Source organism: Macrobrachium rosenbergii, chromosome 11 (assembly GCF_040412425.1).
Source record: "Macrobrachium rosenbergii isolate ZJJX-2024 chromosome 11, ASM4041242v1, whole genome shotgun sequence".
NCBI classification, from domain to species: Eukaryota; Metazoa; Arthropoda; class Malacostraca; order Decapoda; family Palaemonidae; genus Macrobrachium; species Macrobrachium rosenbergii.
In genome coordinates this window covers 44,426,687-44,448,116 of record NC_089751.1, presented here as the reverse complement: position 1 = coordinate 44,448,116, position 21,430 = coordinate 44,426,687, and the positions used below count along the sequence as shown (strand labels likewise).

Sequence of the window (21,430 nt, the reverse complement as noted above, 5' to 3'; positions counted from 1 at the left end):
ATCTCTTGTCCTTTTCCGTGCCTTAATTATTATAATTTTCCCATTTCTCCGTTCACCTCTGCGTACCTCGCAAGCCACAGCCGGCTATCTGTCTATCTGTCAGATATTGTGAAACGTTCCTCCTAATTTTGGTCTTCGGTGGGTCTGCTGAGGGCAACATTCTGTCAAGGCAAAGGACTCTTCGCATTAGTCATTGCTAGTGTCCGGTAAGTCCAGATATAACCTATATTTGGAAGGCTGTCTCATAGTGGAGGGGGTTACTCATTTCCAGGCCCTCCCCCCTGCTTTTTCTCCCATAAGAGATGTTGGCAGTTCAAATTGAGGAGGTATAGAAGTTTTTGAAGGAGACCGCGTCTAAGGGAAAAATACAGCCACCATGGAATAATATAGTAGGTCCCATGTGTCTACTTCCTTTAAAAAAAAAAAAAAAAAAAAAAAGGCATGATGCTGTATCTATCAAAAAAGGATAAGGATTTCACCGCATCAAAAGAATAATCAAAAGTGGAACAGTCGTAGGCTTTCACTCCATCATAATCTTACCTGTAGCCTCTTGCAGTTCTATTATTATTGTAATAACAAATTTTTTTTTCCTTCATCTCGGTCAGATCTTTCAACATCTGATAAACCCAATACTCCCTCACATTGATCTCAATACAAGCGAAGTCGTTCCTTGGGCAACTGATTTACAATAACGTAATTTTTACTTTATATTCTTCTCATATCTCAAATAGTATGGTGTAACGCCAGCAAATTCTTCAGTGTACTTTCATGAAAGAAGGGCGATGATAACCGTCAAAGCCGTCTAGATTTTTCTTGAGTTATTCTTTTGATGCGGTGTTCCGATTCGCCGCCATCTGTGCTCTTCACCATTCCTCTTGGGCGGTTTGGTTATTTCCATTTCATTTCTCATTTCGTAAGCTTTCGACTGCCTCGTCCTCAATTCCTGTGGCCATTTACATGGTGTGATGAGGTGTCCTTTGAAGCCTCCTCTCCAGCCACACACAGAGAGAGAGAGAGAGAGAGAGAGAGAGAGAGAGAGAGAGAGAGAGAGAGTATCGATCCCAAATCAATTGGGTTGTGACAATTCCCTCGTCGCTTCGGGCCACACCTGAGCGTCAGCTGACCTTGGGAAATGCTCTTGATCTGCCCCGAGTGCATCTCGTCATCTGAGGGTTAAGTAACCTAGGGTAGGCTCTTGGCCCACACCCATCAAATCCAATCACGCCCACGGTCACAGTGATGGTTAACCCATTTATGACCGATTATGAGTGTCTTCATTTATTTATTAAGAGTCACTAACCCTTGATTAGCAGTTAAGACTGCATGTTAATACATTTATTATCAAATAAGAGTGCCTGTTTACTAATTGCCGTGGAGTGTTCGTTAATCATTGTATAACATTTGCAATTAAGGGTACCTATTTATTTCCTTCTCAGTCATTAAGAATTCCTATTTAACCATTCCTCGGCAATTAAGAGCACCAGTTACATTGCCGTTCGTCATTCACAGTTGGGACATTGCAATTACAGCGATACATTCGTAAAGCAGCGTCCATGGACGCACTCTGCGATAGGGGGTTTATAGTTCTTACTAAAGAGAATGCCAGACATTTAATTAACAAGTAAAATAATTTTCTATGGACTGGCTTAGAAATACAAATATGATTTTATTGTTTTATACAAAGCCAGTAAAGATGGAAAGAGGAAAATGATTCTTTAAAGTTACGCATGTTTACATGAAAATACGTCCATTTTATCAATGTAGTTTAAGGGAAAAAGACTTAAAAAATATGAAAGGCCGCTATCATCAAGAATAATCAGATTTCAATATTAAATCAATTTTTATTACATATTTTGGTAATTGTTGAGAACCTCACCTCACATGAAATTCCTAGAGAGAGAGAGAGAGAGAGAGAGAGAGAGAGAGAGAGAGAGAGAGAGAGAGAGAGATTATTCGAAGATCTTTATTATCCAATTCAAAGCGTGTCTGAATTCCCAAAACAGCCCCTAAAGCCTCCCTAATAAATTCGTCACTCTCACAAACCGAAGTGTGTCAGCACTTGTCATTCTAAATATGATTTGAAAAGTAAACGATACACTAATTCTCTCACGCACACGCGTAACACACAGACACACACGCGCACACACTATACATATATGTGCGCGTGTATACTTTCTGTCAGTTTCATTCTTATACTAACAGAGATTGAAATGGTTGCATAGCTTTTCATAATGTTACGATAAAGATTTTTCGGTCTTCTATTTAATTTTTTTATGGTTCACAAATCTCTCGTATAAAATTGTGGTTCTTTCAGTTTAATCTTGCTGGCTGCAAATTTCTAAAGTTTCTTATATCTTCGGAGCGTAAGAGCACATATGGGATAGTAAGTGCTTTTACCACTGAATGTTGGAAATAAAGAAGCGTTATACATCTTTCAGGAAAAGATGGAAGACTGGAGTATTTTAACATTTTGAATACGTGTTTGCATCTGTTAAGTCTAACTCAAGTTTTCTCTAAGTATACAGTACATACGTCACATGCTGCCACCTGCAAATTCTAAACGGCAAGAAATTCCCTAACCAACTCCTCTAAAACTTCCTTAAATTAATGATACCTTACACACATAGGTCAGCCGTTCAGTTACTCCACCACCACCATGCCGCGGTATCTCACTAGTAATTCATTAACTCCTGCCACTTTTCCACTTTTCAACATTCCCCACTAACATTAATACATCAGGATCTGCCTCTCTTCTACCTTTTATATTTAGCAAGACTTCACAAAACTCTTTCCGTCGACAGAAAACAGAACACTGTTAATGCGTCATTGCCCATTCACTTTTCTCATTAATTTCCTCCAGTTTAACTTATTTTATTTCTTAAAGTCCATGCACATTTTCACTCCTTTTTCAGTCTTCTTGACTACCTTTCAGTTCTGTCACGTGCATGCTTAGGAAATTTCCTCTGTCATGCAATTCCTTTTCAACAACCTCTCTACACACTTGGTTTCACTTAAAGCAATTTCCTACTGCTTCACTCTCACTCACTGACTCCTGATTCAACATTTCTTCTATCCCACGCACCTTTCAGCTACTCATGAGGTAATGAGTCTAGCCGCCCAACAAATCCGGAACTCTTTGCCCTTTTACTTACGTCCAAGTGCCAAAACATCTGGCTTTCTCTCCCAGGAAAGATCAGTTTGTGTACAGTCCAGTTCTTCTAAAAGACATCTAAACCATCTCAGTAAAAATGGCAGACTTCCCCCTCCCCACTGGTCCAGCTGCTTTGCAAAATCTCCACAGCTGAACAGCCAGGGTGTCACTGTTTTATTTCATGGCATATTAACTGAGTGTAGGGACAATTGCCATTGATCTCAAAGGAAGGTTTCATCCTCCATTTGAGGGGCTTCATTTTACTGATTTATACTGATATATATATATATATATATATATATATATATATATATATATATATATATATATATATATATATATATATATATATATATATATATATATATATATATATATATATATATATATATATATATACTATATAGATATGTATATTTCTATACCTATCTATCAATATACTGTATATATATATATATATATATATATATATATATATATATATATATATATATATATATATATATATATATATATATATATATATATATATATATATATATATTATATATATTGTGTGTGTGCTTGTGTGTTTGTGTGTGTGTAAAGGATAAATCTACAACTATGTAAATGTTCCACTGGTGATTTAATAGGACTGCAAACTTTCGCTTGCCATTGACAGGCTTTTCACATAGAAATTATCTACATACCACATTATTGTGGATTTCCCCTTGCATGTGCTATGCATACTCTAATGACAAATGCACCGAGTCTTTAACTGCAATAAATGATATCTTGTCATACTTCTTTACTTTCCGGTCCGTTACAAAAAGGTGTCCCAGCATTCAAAGACGAAAATTCTGCAATAAGAAGACTTGGAAAATCCTATACGAACGGTTGCCCGGAAAAAAGCTTCTTGTGCTCAGCGTCTTATGTATAGACTTTTGTCAAGCAAAGGGCTCTCAGTCCTGAAATGGTGCTGACGTTATCCTTTGACAATGATGTAAATCATAAAAGGTCTTTTCATTTATACCCTGTTTTTTGTGTTTTTCCCAAATTGTGTCAAGTGTTTGACCTTGAGAGCTGTTTGAAAAGCTACCATATACGCTTCGTCGATCACATTTCCTAGAAATGAGCTAAATTAAAGGAATTTATAGTTTGTAATGTAAAGAATCTAATAAAGAGAGAGAAGGAACCCGTAAAAAAAAAAATATATATATATATATATATATATATATATATATATATATATATATATATATATGTGTGTGTGTGTGTGTGTGTGTGTGTGTGTATAACTGAATCACGAAAATATGGAACGTGATGAAGACATAATGAAGACAAAATCCACGAAGGAAAAAGAAACAGTGGGGTGCTGAGAGGCCTTTCGACTTGTCGTCCTTTACTTAGCTAAATAAAGGACAAGTCAAAAGGCCCCGCAGCACTCCATCGTTACTCTTTCCTTCGTGATTTTGTGTTTATTCATATATATATATATATATATATATATATATATATATATATATATATATATATATATATATATATATATATATATTATAATACAAGAAGTCACTGCACAGATGACCCTTGATTTGCCCTTAGTTATTGAGAGTAGAATCGTCGCTGCATGGCCGGTCCTAGTGGACCTAGGTATCAAAACAATTAACGTTATCAACAGTTCGATCTGTCCCTCTCCTTTTCCTGAAACAGACATTGAGATGGCACGGTTGGAAGGGGCATAGATGAGAGGCTGGGTGCCACTCCCTTAAGCAGCTTAGCCCAACTAAGCTGCTTAAAACAACCTTCTAAAGGCAGATTAAGCTGCTGAATTGTCTTTCCTTTCGCAAGATCCCTGGGAAGAGGCAACCAGATGGCTGAACACCTGGGCAAATGACACATCTTTCGCACACGGTCACCAATCTTTGCACTCGGTCAGGACACTCGGACGAGGCCTTAAAAAGAGGAGGACAGGAGACATCTGAGTTAGTCGTTGAGTAGTCGTTGGGCAGTCAGTTACGATGCAGTTCAACAGTTAGCAGTTTGCAGTTAGCCATGCACGCGGTCGAGTGATACAAGACGTTGAGAGTCATCCTCCACCCTTCCACCCAGATGTCCACACCAGACTCCTGACGTGAACCCAGTACTAACATCAGCCTCGAAAGGACCTACCCAGGACCCTGAGTACAATGTCAAGTGTGTGATTGTCCCTCGTCATCCTTCGCCAGAGACCCGCTTCCCCCAGGGTAAAGTGCGAGTAAAGACATTTCAGTCACGACCGTTTGCCCTTTTGAAGTGTTGCCGAGTGCCAGTATTGTTGCTCATCCTTGTGTCATTTGTTCAGTGCCTTTTGCAGTGTTTCTTGTTCCAGTGTAAAGTGTTCAGTTATCCCTTGAGTCCTTGGCACCCTCAGTGCAGACTCGAGTCATATGCTGTGTTATATTTTCCTTTACTGGCGTGTAATGTGTAAATCTCTCTTGTATAGGGGCCTATTCGCAGTGGACTCATCTTGGACTGTGCCTTGCCCTTAGTCAAGACTCCAGTAGGAGGATCTTCAGGCGTTGCAAGCCCTTTAATTACCCATTTTCCCTTCTAATGCTTTTCTTTTGTAAATATAATTCCTTAATTTATCCCAAATGTTTACGTAACATTTCCTTATGAAGTAGAGCCTTCAGCTCCTAAAATCATCCCTTGTTCTTTGTTTTTTACGATTTCCCTTTACGTAGGTCAGAACTCCAAGGCCAATTAAATAAAGTTTCCGTTGCCGGCCTGTAAAACTCGCTAGAAATCACATAACCCCAGGAAATTCGTAAATATATATATATATATATATATATATATATATATATATATATATATATATATATATATATATATATATATATATATATATATATATATATAGGATATATATATGCATATATACATATATATATATGCATATATACATACATATAATATATATATATATATATATATATATATATATATATATATATATATATATATATATATATACATGGTAAGTTTATATAAATGTGTGTGTGCATATCTTAAAACACTGCAAGTAAAGTCATTTGAGATGAGAGGAAACAATGTCTCACTACTGTTTTTTTGAAATCTTTTCCTGTATTTTCACGGTTAGAAACAAGGGGAAGATTACATCCCAAGATGACCCTTAAAGAAGAAAATATGAAGTCGAACATCCTTCAGACTGATCATTCACGATATGTAAAGCAGCAATTCGGCAAGAAAATTGACCTCTCCATCTTCGTTATAAAGCCGAGATATTGCCGCAGAAAAACGGGAGAAAATAAAAAAAAACTCTAAGGGGACGAAACTGAGGTCTTTATCTTTTTCCATTTTTTTTGTAATTTAGTTCATTTGAGTTTTATTCCTTAGATTTAAAAAAAAAAAAGCAAGAAAAGATTTATATTTTCAGATTTTACTGAAAATGGAGCAATGGCTTAATTTTTTCATGAGGAAATCCATACATTCTTTCTCCTACTGCAGTGAAAGCAATATTTTTTTTTTTTTTAGTTTCTCACTGGAATGAACTGGAAATATCGATCAAAATTTAAAAAAATATTTTATCATCTAACACCGTGTTGTTAAATTGGCAACCAAATGATTTCAAGTCAAGGATAATGATCAGAATCAAAATGTTCTAAGTTGCTTGAAAATTTCTACCACTAACCACCGTAGCTATACTGTGCCTAGCCCTAATTGCAAGCAGCCATCTTAATTAAAAAAGATAAACATAAATAGCCACTACTTCAACTCCGACAATTATCTAAAACGTTCATTTATTTTGTAATTATTAATTTAATTATGTAAAAGCCCCCAGAGCAATCGATTAAAATTGATAATTACATTTTTCACAGATGTACGGCTGCACAAAAATGTTAATCTCATATCCAGGATTAATGGTATTAGTTTGATCGAAACATAAAGCATTTTGGATATAATTAGATACAAAATAAATGCATTACAAATTTAACTTGCTAATATGTTCAGTTGAAAAGGGAACAATCTTTGATACAAGATTGCAAAATAACAGAAATTTTGTAATTAAGAAAACTAAAATCTATGATTCAAAATTTTAAAGGGAATGTCCTTTTATATTAAGACTTGGCTGTTTACAAATATCCTATCGGCCAATGTTATCTTCTTATGAAAACGTTTTCCCCAATAAAATTGTATTTAGTTCATGTAATATTGATTACGATTGACATAGAAGTTACCTTCAATATTATTAAAAGTATACTATCACACAACTGATTTCTAAGTTGCCCACAATGAAAATATCATAAAGTGTTTGTATTGACACTTGCCAAAAAGTTTGCAACTTAATCCAGTCATTTAGGAATCCTAAATATGTAGCACTCTAACCCCAAACCCTTATTTCCATCAATAGGTGTATAAGCACTGGCTTGCAAGTTTGCACTGGTTTCTGACGAGCATTTGCAAGTTTTGTTCTGTTACAAGACAGTTTTACTTTTTTCTCAGTGTGAAGAGAATGGCACTGTAAGCTAGGAATAAGTGCCTTGGTTCTCATTACTCCTGTCTGGAACGTTGGTGCCATGATTTTCAAGTTGCAGAAATTTAGGTCTGTGGACGGCAAAGCAACCTCCATTTTGAACTGCTTTTCATCATCTATTGGCGATTTCGGTGCTCCGAGTAACGAATGCCTGAGTTCTGGGTTTTCTACTGATTGTCGTGACATGAGAGCTTTTGTCTTTCTTCTCTGTCTGACCACAAGCCGATCATAAAACATACCACGCTCAAGTTTGGTAATTGTTTTGACCAGGTATTCACTGATGTCAGGTTTTCATTGGGCGCATGGTTGGTCCTCCAGTTGGAACTCCTGAGCTGGTGTTCTTTTTCATACCCTTGCAATATATATATATATATATATATATATATATATATATATATATATATATATATATATATATATATATATATATTGTATATATATATGTATAACTGAACCACGAAAAATATGGAACATAATGAATATATGAATAAAGACAAAGTCCACGAAGGAAAGAGATTCAGTGGAATGCTGCACTCTATTGTTTCTTTTTCCTTCGTGGATTTTGTCTTTACATACATACATACATATATAATATATATATATATATATATATATATATATATATATATATATATATATATATATATATATATATATATGTATATATATTATGTATATATATGTATAAATATATATATATTTGTGTATGTGCATCTATATATATATGTGTGTGCGCGCATGTATGCGTATTTATATATGTGTGTGCAAGTATGTGAATAAAATCGCAAGCAGACTGGAGTAGCATTTCAAGCGATCTCTTACTTTTAAACTGCCCACAGTTGCATGAAATTGAGTTTGCTCTTTCAAATGAAAGGTCTGTCACCCTAACATTGAATTAAGGCCCATATTTTCATTCGTGGATCAACGATTTTAAAGTATACCTGCAGGGAACTGGTATTCACCAAGATAATAAATCGCACTCAACAGTGGGGTATTATCATTCCTTCTGCTTTTATTTACAGACGTTAATAAAGATAGATCACGAGCATCAAGCTAGACTTTCCTTAGCAAGACCTCCGTCCCCAAAGTTCTTTCCACAATGAAGACATTAAGGATATTTTATGACAGCAAAAAACTATTCATGTCGGTGGGTGTATCCGAGTTACTTCTAATTTGCAAGACTCTATTGAGATGGAAAGAAGAAATACAATAAATACGAAGATACCTAAACCAGCTCACAGTAATCCGAAACTTGAGCAGCATTCGGTAATATCACAGCAAACATTTGTTGGCCTGCAATTATATTCGAGCTAAATATTAGCCACATACGCCATAACGTTCAAGAGGATCTGAGGATGAGCGCTTCATGAGAAGGGGTGAGGCAACAACAGATGTTTTCAGAGATAATTCATTAACGCAGATTATCTCATTTAGATTTGCTTCATGTCACTTGGATATACAGTTTTCTTAAAGCTCTCTGTGCATAACATTCATCCCCTTCTTAGTAAATCTAGTTGAATGTCAAAAGGATTATGCATTGTACTAATTAATATTGCAGTTACTTTACCTTAAATTTTCATGACCTTTTTTTTTACCTTTTTGGTAAAAAGTACAAAAGAATATTCAGGAAGTAACAAGCACAGCTAATTAAACCGGTGTAGCTGCAAACACCATTATCATTTTCATTTCACAACAGGAATAAGAAGCAGAATTTAGATAAATTTCCCCATGCAGATACCACATTCGTATTTAGCACCGGAAATGCATCTGACGTACTTGGCTGCAAGAGGCACTAGAAGTCAAATTCTTATTCAGCTAACCTTATGATACTACGCACGAAATGGCCGAGGCTCCCAATAACCAGCACTTAAGCACGTGGGCGTGCGAACGAATGGGCTTTATGGAGTCGTTTCTAAAAGGCAGAAATGGAAAACTGGCCAAGTTGGGAGGCGGGAAGTTCCAGGAACGTAGCTCATTCCGAACGATAGAGCAGGAGAGTCTTCGAAAAACTTTTGTTGGTTTCTTCCTGGTAGTTATTATCGATGCACTGGTCGGGAGTGTCGCTCCGTGAAGTGGCTGGAACTGGGCCTTTGGGCATCATCAAGGCAGCCAAGTAAATACATCCTTGCGGATATTACAGCTACTTTGTCTGCTCGACAATACACAGTTCCTTGACACCTGAGTGCCAGGTTTCATTAAGGGGATTTGAGAGGTTGTGGGTCACCTTTTGACTCGGAGAGTTTCCCGTTTTTGTCATTACGTGAGGTTTTTGTCATTGCCATCATTTTTCATCCTGTGGAGACAAAATACATTTGTGTTATGCCTCTGAAATACGAGGGGAGACAATGCTTTTATAGAAAAGTCTATGTAACAACTCGTTCTCTGTAAATTTATTTTTGTGTGTCTTTTTCTTTTCCCTTTTTTTTGTCAACGCAGAAATTTCACATTTCATCGGCTATTTGTCAGCGTTAGAGTTGTTGAAAGCGTTTATTCTAAATATACCGTCAAGTCAGGTTAAAAGAATAATTCGTATAAAAAGAATTCTGAAAACCCGCGCTCACACTCAACTCGTATGTTTATCGGAGGCTTGATCCTCAGCCTAGCTTCTAGCCATACGACTGACGCTCACGTAAAGCGCCCAGGAGAGGTAAAAGCTACGCTCGTGTAATCTCCTTTCGACGGTTTACATTGAAATAATGGGAAAATATCTCGCTCCCTAGAAGGAATACTTGGTTACTTGGCTTTACTAACGCTCGTGCAGTAGGGCCTAAAGGAGACAGAACCGAGCCAGTAGCCCAAGAGAGTAGCGGCGTGTGTTAAAATACAAGGAAAGATTGAGACATACGAATAGAGAAGAAGACAAGGGATTTGGGAAGGAGCATTTCTTGTTATGTTTTTGTTTCATCTTGAACTTGAAACTTTTCCTTTAAGTATAGCCTTCTTTTTTTACAGGACCATTCTACTGGTAATGTTCTGGTGTCTTAGGACATCTGACATTTTGTTTTCTTTCCGCACAGTTGACAGTGGAAGCGGAATTAACGTAGGAATACTGTCTCTTTGATGTGCTGCCCAGCCCGAAGCTTGAGCCATTGACACATTACCTGGTCACATGATCAGGTGTGTGTGTGTGTGTGTGCGTGTGTGTTCGTAAATGTACACCTCAAATACGTCATATATGACTACAGAGTCGTAAATACTCACACCCAATAAAGCATAGCGAGATGAAAGAGAATAAAACGATGCGTCGATGCGTTTCTTTTCTTTTTTTCAACTAGCAAATTACGAGACCACATTTGAATTCCAAAAGACGTGGGAGGTCATATGCCCGCACATCGCGGCGGAGCATTAGGCTGCAATAGAAAAAGGCAAATGAACTGATCAGTTCTGTCGGATTCCGCGAGATTTCATCCGAGCGATATGCAGACTCAGGCCGAAGGATTAAAGAGGAACCCTAATTGACGCCATGCGGTGTGTTATTGAATTAGGAGGCGGGATTATTCTTCCAGCATGAGCCTCAGGGGAGGATGAGGTTCGCTATGATGATAAGGGATCAGGGATATCTGCAGGATATACGCTTGCGAATGGGAACGACAGACTTTTGCGTTTATTTTTTGGGCCCGGTTTTGCGTAATTCTTCATTTGTTTTCCATAACCGACCTTTCCAATGTTATTTGTGGTATGTTGCGCTACTAGACAAGAAACATGTCGTCAACCGGTTCTTGTCACCTGTTTGCTTAAAGCAATTTAGCAAAATGAATTCAATATATACTACTTTGATGAATATAAACTATTCTGAAAAACAGATGTTTCGCTCAGATCTTTGTAGCAGAAATACAAGTATCCAAGACAGTTCAGATTTCTGAAATATGAATGCACCTGCCTATTAGCAATCGTCTGTTTTCGGAGCTTGAAAATATTCTTCCGTCCTTCCATCCCTGTTTTCAAACATCACTGCTTTGCCATTTTTTCTATAGTTTTTATCATTTGTTCCCATAAACCAATGTTCTTCGTTTTTAATGTGCGAATGAATGCTTCAGGATTCGCCTGCGAGACATTCAGAAAAGAAGCATTGCTAAAAAAGAGCAATGAATAGTGGTAGCAATTCAAAATAATTAAAGTTGCAGTTTGTGGGGATTCTGTAACACTAGCGTTTTCATTTATTTCAGTGGCTGCGCTTAAAACTTATGTATTGCATTTTATTTTTCACTTGTGAATTTTTGCTGTCCGGGGCAAGCAAAGGTTTCATTTTTCCTTATTTGACCATGCTTTGTATCTCGTGTCTTTTTTTTTTTTTTTTTTGGCGTGTGCTAGCGGTTAACTCTTTGTGCAAGGAAAATATTACTGCACTGACTGAAATAGACACGTGAGGTGAAAAAGACCAATATGCAATATTGGTCTTTATTTATTCGTATGAATAGCGTATGTCGTATTATTTTCTGTTCAGTAACTCATACCCTTTCTCTCAATATTTAGGGTGAATTTGTACAGAATTATCTGGTGTTTAGGATTCTTTCTTTATAAATATCAATGAAAGTTAAATTATCAGCCTTCTAAATGTTCAAAAGATTTATTGTTATGGAATGTATTCAAAATCCTTCCCTCCCTGTAAATTAAACTGAATAAAATTAAAAGTTCATGGTCACATATCGTGACTAAGCTTTAAAGTAAAGATGCATATTGAAGTCTCGTCATCTTTGCGCATCAAAATTACTAATACGAATTAAAAACTAAGCTTTCTTAAAATGATGATGTTATCTATTTAAAAGTTCTTTCTTTATGCTTCAAAAATAACAAGATTCAAAACTAAGTGGTGTCGTTGAATATTAGTTCCTGGTCATAAAAATTCTATTGAAAATGAATCGAGGTAAAAAAAAAAATAATCAGCATTAATAATGACGATGATGAATGACGCTACTGCTGGCCGCCTGGGGCTGATTTCAAATGAACAGATTCCCCCTATTATCTTTTTGACACATGGGGTTCATTTCGTAATGAAAAAAAGATGAATATTCCGAGTCCACACTTTGCAGCGCGACAAATGATTTTAGTTTTCTGTAAAAGGAAAAAAATTGTTTTTTTGCCGGCTTTATCTGTCCGTCCGCCGTCAGATCTTAAAAACTACTCAGGCTAAAGGGCTGCAAATTGGTAAGTTGATCATCCACCCTCCAGTTATCAAACTTACCAAATTGCAGCCCTCTAGCCTCAGTAGCTTTTATTTTATTTAAGGTCAAAGTTAGCCATAATTGTGCATTTGGCAACGATATAGGACAGGCCACCACCGGCCCGTGGTTAAAGTTTCATGGGACGCTGCTCATACAGCATTATACTGAGACCACCGAAAGATAGGATTTATTTTCGGTGACCTTGATTATATACGATGTACAGTAAACTCGATTGTGGCGAAGAAATTACGGCGCATTTTTTACTTGCCTTTTTTATTTCTCTGACTTCACCATTTCGTATCTAATGTTCGATGAATTAAACCTGTGGGGCTGAAAGGTTCCAAATAATATCGACTGCCTCGTCCGTGCGTGTTTGTTTTCGAAAATTAAATTGTGAGCCTCTACCTGGCAATGTAGGGTTACGGATCTTACCTGTACACCGCCCTTTCACTTCAGAATATGACAGTAGATACTTATAAAAAAGTTAAGTATACCTTAGTTTAACCAGACCGCTGAGCTGATTAACAGCTCTCCTAGGGCTGGCCCGAAAGATTAGATTTATTTTACGTTGCTAAGAACCAATTGGTTACTTAGCAAGGGACCTACAGCTTATTGTGGAATCCGAACCACATTATAACGAGAAATGAATTTTTATCACCAGAAATAAATTTCTCTAATTCTTCATTGTCCGGTCGGAGAATCGAGCGCGGGCCCAGCAAGAACTCAGAGGTAATTTCAATGATGTTATGCTAAATTTTCATCTTGAAAGGATTGTGAGGTTGTCAGCAGGAGGCCTTAGAGGATGATAACCCTTTCGTTTTTCAGCAGTTATTGCTTGGGGTGAGGTTACTGCACAGTCACCCACCCAAGTACTTACCAGCCTCAGTGTCGCTTAACTTTGTAGATCTGACGACGAGCGAGGTAACGAACTTGTTAAGCCTTCCGTGCCAAAGCTTCCTTATATTGAAGAAAATGTAAGCAATGTGTCTCAGATAGGCTAATGAAAATCCCAATCTGTGTAATAAAAATCCACAATTATATAGTAAATATATTACTATGTAAAATACACAAAGACTTTCGAACACTTGAACGGTGTTCCTCATCAGTGCTAACGTTAAAATGTAAAATGAGAGGTAGTTTTCTTATGAAATTTTTATTTTACATGGTAATATATTTACTATATAATTGTGGATTTTTGTTACACAGATTGTTTTTCACGAAATTGTAATTCTCTTAGCGAAAATGCCAGTGGTGAAAAACACTGGCATTTTCGCTAAGAGAATTACAATTTCGTGAAAAACAATGGCCTAGACACTGCCCTAAGTTCCACAGACGTCTTAGAATATTTCGTGAAGTTTAAGATAAGAATTATCACAGAAATCTCTCATAAGCAAGTAAATAAGACAGAAAAACTTTAAAAAAAAACGACTTCAAAACCAACAGCCCAATTTTTTTTCATGGAGATAGATTACGAAACAATTACCAGGTTGTAGTTACGGTAAGTCTGTCTATCGGCATCGCGAACTCTGTGGGGAAAAAACTTACAGAACGGAAAAAGAAAAAGAAGAATAACTGTCTTATGAGAACAGAGACTTCGGCCCTTCATCCTTGGACGATAATCCTCTTGTTCCCTCTGGAACTTTTTATTGCTTTTCTTTACGAAGGTTGCACAACGATAAGTCTTATGGGCTTAGGTGAATCCACACACAAATGCTCCCTTTCTTTGTCATGATTTTCGTGTTTCATGTACTGAGTGTGGCTCGTTTCTTCAAGTTTTGTTGTGCGTTTTGGAAGGTTATGGGAGTTTACCTCATCTTTCCTAACCCGCTCGACTTAGCGATCCTTAAGTATTACACTTTGTGTGCAAACTTCGAGGCTTTGTTCATATAAGTGACTATCCAGAAGTAAAGTCAAATATTGACAGACGATCGTGGGCTAATATATTTATTTTTCTCTAGGAAAATCATCTCCAGTTCAAAACTACGTTATTGAAATTTACTGCAAGTTTTTACTTTACATTGCAATTTTGATACTAACTCCATTATCTCACGAATGGAAAATCTTTTAACGTCATTTTTCTTTTTTTTTTTTTATTGGAAGACCTTTTATCTTCATTCTAATTTGGGATTTTTATACCAAATTTTTATGAAAATGAACATCGCCTACCTGGAATTCAGGAACTAAGTATATGCTATCAGATTGCTTGAACACAAACTTCTATCCATACATCTCACTATACATATTTAAAGAATGTTAGATAATTGTCAGAATGTACATAATCTTCATCACTGTAATGATTCCTCTAGGTATATTGGAAATGACATAAAAAATGAACTATCTATCTATCTATAGAACGGCAGTGCTCTCGTGAGTATTTGCATAATCTTCACTACTGTGTGGATGACTAAGTATCCTGAAAATGGAACAAAGAAGATTTAACTGATCCGGACTGTCAGTCAGTCAGTCTGTCTATCCTCTTTCATAATCCCATTTTAGTCAGAGGCACCCTATTAACCAGCTGTAAAAAACTGACACAGCTCACGTTGCAAAACGTCTCTGCAAGTGGGAACCTTGATAATTAGGCGGAGCGTAGCTGTCTCTTCCATGATTCCCCTTCTCTCTCCTCAGGGAGATTTCCATGATCCTTGCAAGAGTATTCTTGTTATCTGGGAATTTCCTCCTCCTCCTCCTCCTCCTCTGTTAATTCTCCTGACGCAATTAAATCATATTTCCACTTCATTCACAAGCGCGATCTCATATCTAGTAGTTCTTTGCTCGACAGTACGATGCAACTCCCTCCATATCAGCAATATCTACACATTACTGCTTGAATCCATACATTAACAATGCTTGCGGTTAAGCTAACATGTATAAATTGTTTGTGTTCATACATATTTTATGCAAGTGCTTGTCAGTGTCCTCAGATGATGTTCAGTTATAAGTTAAAATATTTGTGATTTGGTAGAATTCACTTTAATTAAAACAGACCGACTTTCTGCACACAACTTCAAAATATGTCTGCATTAAAAGAATTTATACTAATGTTGTGTGTGTCTTTTTTACATGCCCAAGACTGCTGTATGCTTAAGTAGCTAACAGATGTGAAAGATGAAAGATTTTTCTTAGAAAATATACACTAATTCTCGTACTTTTAGGTCCTGTAAATAAAAATCACGTACAGTACTAAGTCAAACAACGATGTCCCCACAATTTCCATTGATCTCAGCAAAGTGGAATTCTCTATTCATAAATCACCTCCTCTGTTCTGAAAAGAAATAACTATGCTCAACTTCCTGAATATAAACCCTGTAACGAAAAAGGAAAAATAAGTTCTTTAAGCTTCTAAACTGTGTGATTCTTCTTCCTACAGGATTTCTGGCCGCTTCCCGGATCCTAGGCGTCCTGCTGTATAGATAAGGGGATAAAAAGACGAGAATGATGTGTGGTTGGACGGTGCTTCTTCTCCTTCTGTCCCTTGCCTGGGCTGACAAAGGAAATGGTTAGTGGAAAATATTCAGCGTTCTTGGAGCATGGAATATCTTCTGCATTAAGCCCCGAGGAGCTTTAACCGCGAATCCTTTTTAGTTCGAAGGAGAATGAGACCACGAAATAGGCTTAGAGCATACTGTTCCCTAATGCTAAAGCCTCCTCGGCGAGGCTTTGTCCTGTAACAAAGAAAGCGTTTGTCTGAAACACCCGGCATCCGCAGACGCTATGGTTCGATTTTCCTTATCCCATTTTAAACAAGGTTACTTTTCCACAAGGTAAAAAAGTTAGTGGAAGGTTTTCATACACAAACTATTTTCCCACAAAAGTAGTCTAAAGAATTTAGTTTTCTTCGCAATGGGAACTGTGTCGTTTGATTTACGTTGGACTTTCAATTCTTAAAATCATTGAAAAAGGCTTAATTACAGTAATGCGAAGAATGATTCTTTTCAGACTGGACAGTATGATTCACTTCAGCAGGGCTTAAAATCTTTTGTCAAGAATTCACTTTACAGTGAATTTATGTTTGATTTATGTTGGACTTTTAGTTTTTAAAATTAATGAAGAAGGCTTAATTACAGTAATGCGAAGAATGATTCTTTTCAGACTGGGCAATATGATTCACTTCAGCAGGGTTTAAAATCTTTTATCAAGAATTCACTAAACAGTAACCCTGTCTCTCAAGGTAAAAAAAAAAATGGTTTCATGCATTATCCGATATCGTTGGGTTCGATGTTTGTAGTATTTCATGACTTTTCTACACAGATTAAACGTTGATTTATATCCTTCAAAGTATCTTATATAACCGTACCTTTCTTTTGATGTAAAATATAACCTTGGTATTGTTCTATGTTCTGTTTCATCAAGCTGTATCAAAGACTTGAATAACCCTTATCAACTTTTGTTTCAGAGAATATATTACTTTTACAGAAAGAAATAAACGATAGGAATAAGAACTTTGTCTAAACAGTATGATAAGAACCGTGCACAAATTCAACCTAGCAATCAGTAGTACTTAACAGTCTATTAACAGGAAGAATACACTAAGTCTTACAAAGCAGAGACCAAGAAAGTATAACGATGACTTTACTGAAAATGATGTTGAGGCTAAGAATGAACTGGCTCGTAAACTTTCCATTTGTTTATTTTTGAAAACTCCACTCAAACTTGGCTTACCATTATGTTATTACTAATAATATTAAGCACTCTCTCTCTCTCTCTCTCTCTCTCTCTCTCTCTCTCTCTCTCTCTCTCTCTCTCTCATCTAAGCATCTATATATATGTGTGTGTGTGTACTGAAATCTATAAAAACGTTAACGAATGCCCGCAAAGATTTTAAATCACTAGTTTCTGAAGAACATCTTCAGACTACCACGTATTCTCTCTCTCTCTCTCTCTCTCTCTCTCTCTCTCTCTCTCTCTCTCTGCTCCGTGTACTGCATTTTCACTTTCCCTTCTTATCGACAGGACGCGACGAACTGCCAGCTCACAAGAGGCAGTCAGTCCAGTACTCGACCCTCGTTGGCCCTTACTTCGTCGACACTCGAGTGTACGCCCACGCGCATACGCTGATTGGCCAGACGGCGTATCTCACCTGCGTCGTGAAAAACCTCCATAATTATACGGTAAGACGTGATCTACATAAGAAGTCGAGGTAATCTGGTGTGCAAAGATGATGGTAATAGTTCAAAAATACTATAGCTTTCTGTGGCCGAAGAGATAAGCTTGTTTTCGACTGGTTGGTGGGGGGGTTGATCTCAGCCACGCTGATAAGTGAACGCTTTTGCAACCCACAGATTTTAGCTTAAAAATTTATAGTGAAAATAATATGATGGTCGGGAAGGTTAATACTTTTCAATTTTGTTTTTGCGGGTAGGAAAACATCGACAGCTTTTTAAAGCTCACTCAGTTTGGTCCTAAAGAAATCCATTGAGTTGCATTTTGAGTTGTTCGAAGAAATCTATATTCCTAAAAACAGAGTATAATGCATTATATATTAAAAAGCGTAGATCATAAGAAATGAAATCATACATGAATAAGTACAGTACTGCATACCAAAGGTTTCCTCAGCGAGTTTTGTGTATGATAATAGCATATGCTAATGTGTGGGAGAGAGGGAAAAAGACCTCATCTAAATATGTAAATCTGCACGTCACGGAAGTACGCCATCAGGTAGGTAATAAATCATTCAAACCAAATTTTCAAATTCAAATGAACCCAAAGAAGTGTCTTTGAAAAGGGAACATGATTGTAATTAAGAATTAGTATTTGCTTTCTCTAGTTACTCTGTCGTGTGCAAGAGAGACCGACGAAATCAATCAGCGCCAGTTGTTTCATCCCGAAGTAATTCTTATTTTGCTCGCCTCCACACTCCTTTCTCTGGGAGCGAGGCTCCTGCATAAAAAAAGAATGATTGATAAGAACCACCTAAAGACTCACACACACACACACACACACACACACACACACACACACACACACACATATATATATATATATATATATATATATATATATATATATATATATATATATATATATATATATATATATATATATATATATATATATATTAGTGTGTGTGTGAGTATTTATATATGTACATGTATGTGTATGTATGTATGTGTAAGTGTGTGTCTCTGTGCTTATTGCGTGTATACAGTACTAAGATGAAGTATATTGTAATTAGAGTCACTTTGCTTTCTTGCAAGCAATATAGGTAGTCACTTGATAAATGAGTCTCTTGCAAAATGTCATTCAAATAAAAATAAAGCAGTTTTGAAGAGATCTGAGCGGTAATGATAAAAATCAATGTTTGTAATGGAAAATGAGAAAATCTGAATTTTATAATGTCAGTGGTTCGTGATTACATGAAGAAATTAGAAAGATTTGATGAGTATTTCGTTGTCGTCAGCGTATTAAAATACAGTGAGAAACATTTCAGGTTATCAATTTTTATTCGAGTATTTTTTTCTTAAGAAGCCCACGAGTTCACTGAGTGCAACCTGGCATTTGCATACTGATCTCAACTGGGATCTCTCTCTGATCTTTCATCGACTCTTTCGACGTGGAGCAATTCCAAATTTATTCAGTACCATAAAATTTGAGTCACACGTAAATACATAATACATACTTACACACACAAACACACACACTTTCACATAAACCCACACAACCATATATATATATATATATATATATATATATATATATATATATATATATATATATATATATATATATATATATATATATATGTATGTATGTGTGTATATATATATATATATATGTATATGTATGTATGTATGTATGTATATATATGTATATAGATATATATATATATATATATATATATATATATATATATATATATATATATATATATATATATACACACATTATATATATATATATATGTGTGTGTGTGTGTGCGTGCGTGTGTGTGTATAAATATATATTGTGAGTGTTTGTACGTCAATCTATAAAAACGTTTATGAATGCTCACAAAGGTTTTAAATCACCAGGTTCTTACGATCATCTTCACACTATCATTTTTTGGTGCACATTATTTGTATCCCCAAAATTATTGCCAGTCTAGACAATATCGAGGATATCTGATGCCAGTTTAACACAACCCTTCTTGCTTCACTCATAAAATAATAAATTATACAATCTCAAGGTAGTAACCACGGAAAAATGAATTTATAGAAATCTCGTCTAAAAAACACACAAGGATAGAATATCTCGAATGCATATTTAGAAAAATGTCATATGTGTTATTAAGATAAAATCTTGTAATTCCAGCTTCCATTTCTGTACAGCTCTGCTAACCCCACAAAATGGATGACCAGGCTACAGCATAATTGTTTCTCTCTCGTCAGTCCTGGACTTCATTTATCAACACTCACTCTCTCGGCTTGTTTGTGTTCGTTTGATTACAAAAACTCTCTCTCAGTTACATACACAAAATTGCACTTTGGATAAAAACAATTGTTTTTCCAATCAGCTGAGAAAGGTATTAATTTTTTATTAAGAGTGAACATTTATTAAGCCGTCAGGACAAAAGCTTCGATAGGATAATTCTATTATTCTGATCACTATATAAATGTTATAATTGTTATTCCAATTCAGTCTGGATTCTGGCTGATTTCGAAATTTCTGTCATGTCCACAGTTCACTGTCCAGAACTTACAACAAATTTAGAAAAGTTAGCTAACAAATGTTCTCTTTTACCTTTTAGATTTCTTGGGTAAGAGCGAGAGATATTCATCTGTTAACTGCAGGAGAAACTACGTACACGTCGGACAACAGGTAATGAAAATGTATCAGGTAAACTAAATATGCGAAACAATATACCTTAAACAGTGGGTCAGATACAGAGTCTCCGTTCACTTCTTCAGTTTGCATAATTAAAGGATCGAATTTTGATATCTAATCCATTGAAGGACCGAGTTAATTTTCGTGTCTTTTTGTGTCTCTTTTCAGTCCATTGCGTCTCTTTACTTTCCTGTAAAAGAAAGCTATTGTGCCTGCTTTGTCTGCCCGACCGCACTTTTTTTTCTGTCCGCCATCATATCTTAAAAACTACTGAGGCCAGAGGACTGCAAATTGGTATATAGATCATCCACCCTCCAATCATCAATCAAACCAAATTGCAGCCCTCTAGCCTCAGTAGTTTTTATTTTATTTAAGGTTAAAGTTAGCCATTGTCGTGCTTCTGGCAACGATATAGGGTAGGCCACCACAGGGCCGTGGTTAAAGTTTCATGGGCCGCGGCTCACACAGCATTATACCGAGACCACCAAAAGATAGATCCATTTTCAGTGACCTTGATTATACGCTGTAGCGGCAGTACAGAAACCTGATTGCGTCGAAGAAACTTCTGCTCAATTTTTACTTGTTTTTTTTTTCTGTTACATATTTCATTATAGAGATTCTGCGCCATATACAATAGTCCCTGTCTTTGACATTGTAATCTCGCAATCAAGTGTTGTGACAAGTGGTGCTCAGAATTGGACAGCAGATGCAACTGTATAATTGCTATCGGTAGTCGAGTTTCGAGTATCTTGCTCGTCACAATATTCCGGAGCCAGTGAAACCTTTTGTGCATAA

At 36.3% G+C, this 21,430-nt stretch overlaps 1 protein-coding gene across 2 annotated transcripts in view; it reads left to right on the top strand.

Annotated features, from left to right (window-relative positions):
- LOC136843388 (uncharacterized) overlaps nt 1-21,430 on the top strand; it is an 82,223-nt gene that overhangs the window by 44,919 nt on the left and 15,874 nt on the right. Inside the window, exons 1-4 of one of the 2 annotated variants that reach the window (XM_067111738.1) lie at nt 5,116-5,376; nt 16,203-16,331; nt 17,786-17,943; nt 20,559-20,629. In XM_067111738.1, coding sequence (XP_066967839.1) covers nt 16,268-16,331; nt 17,786-17,943; nt 20,559-20,629 — 293 coding nt within the window. In that variant the 5' untranslated portion in view covers nt 5,116-5,376; nt 16,203-16,267. Of the gene's footprint in view, nt 1-5,115; nt 5,377-16,202; nt 16,332-17,785; nt 17,944-20,558; nt 20,630-21,430 lie in introns of those variants that run through there. The other variant, XM_067111739.1, reaches the window with a different exon arrangement.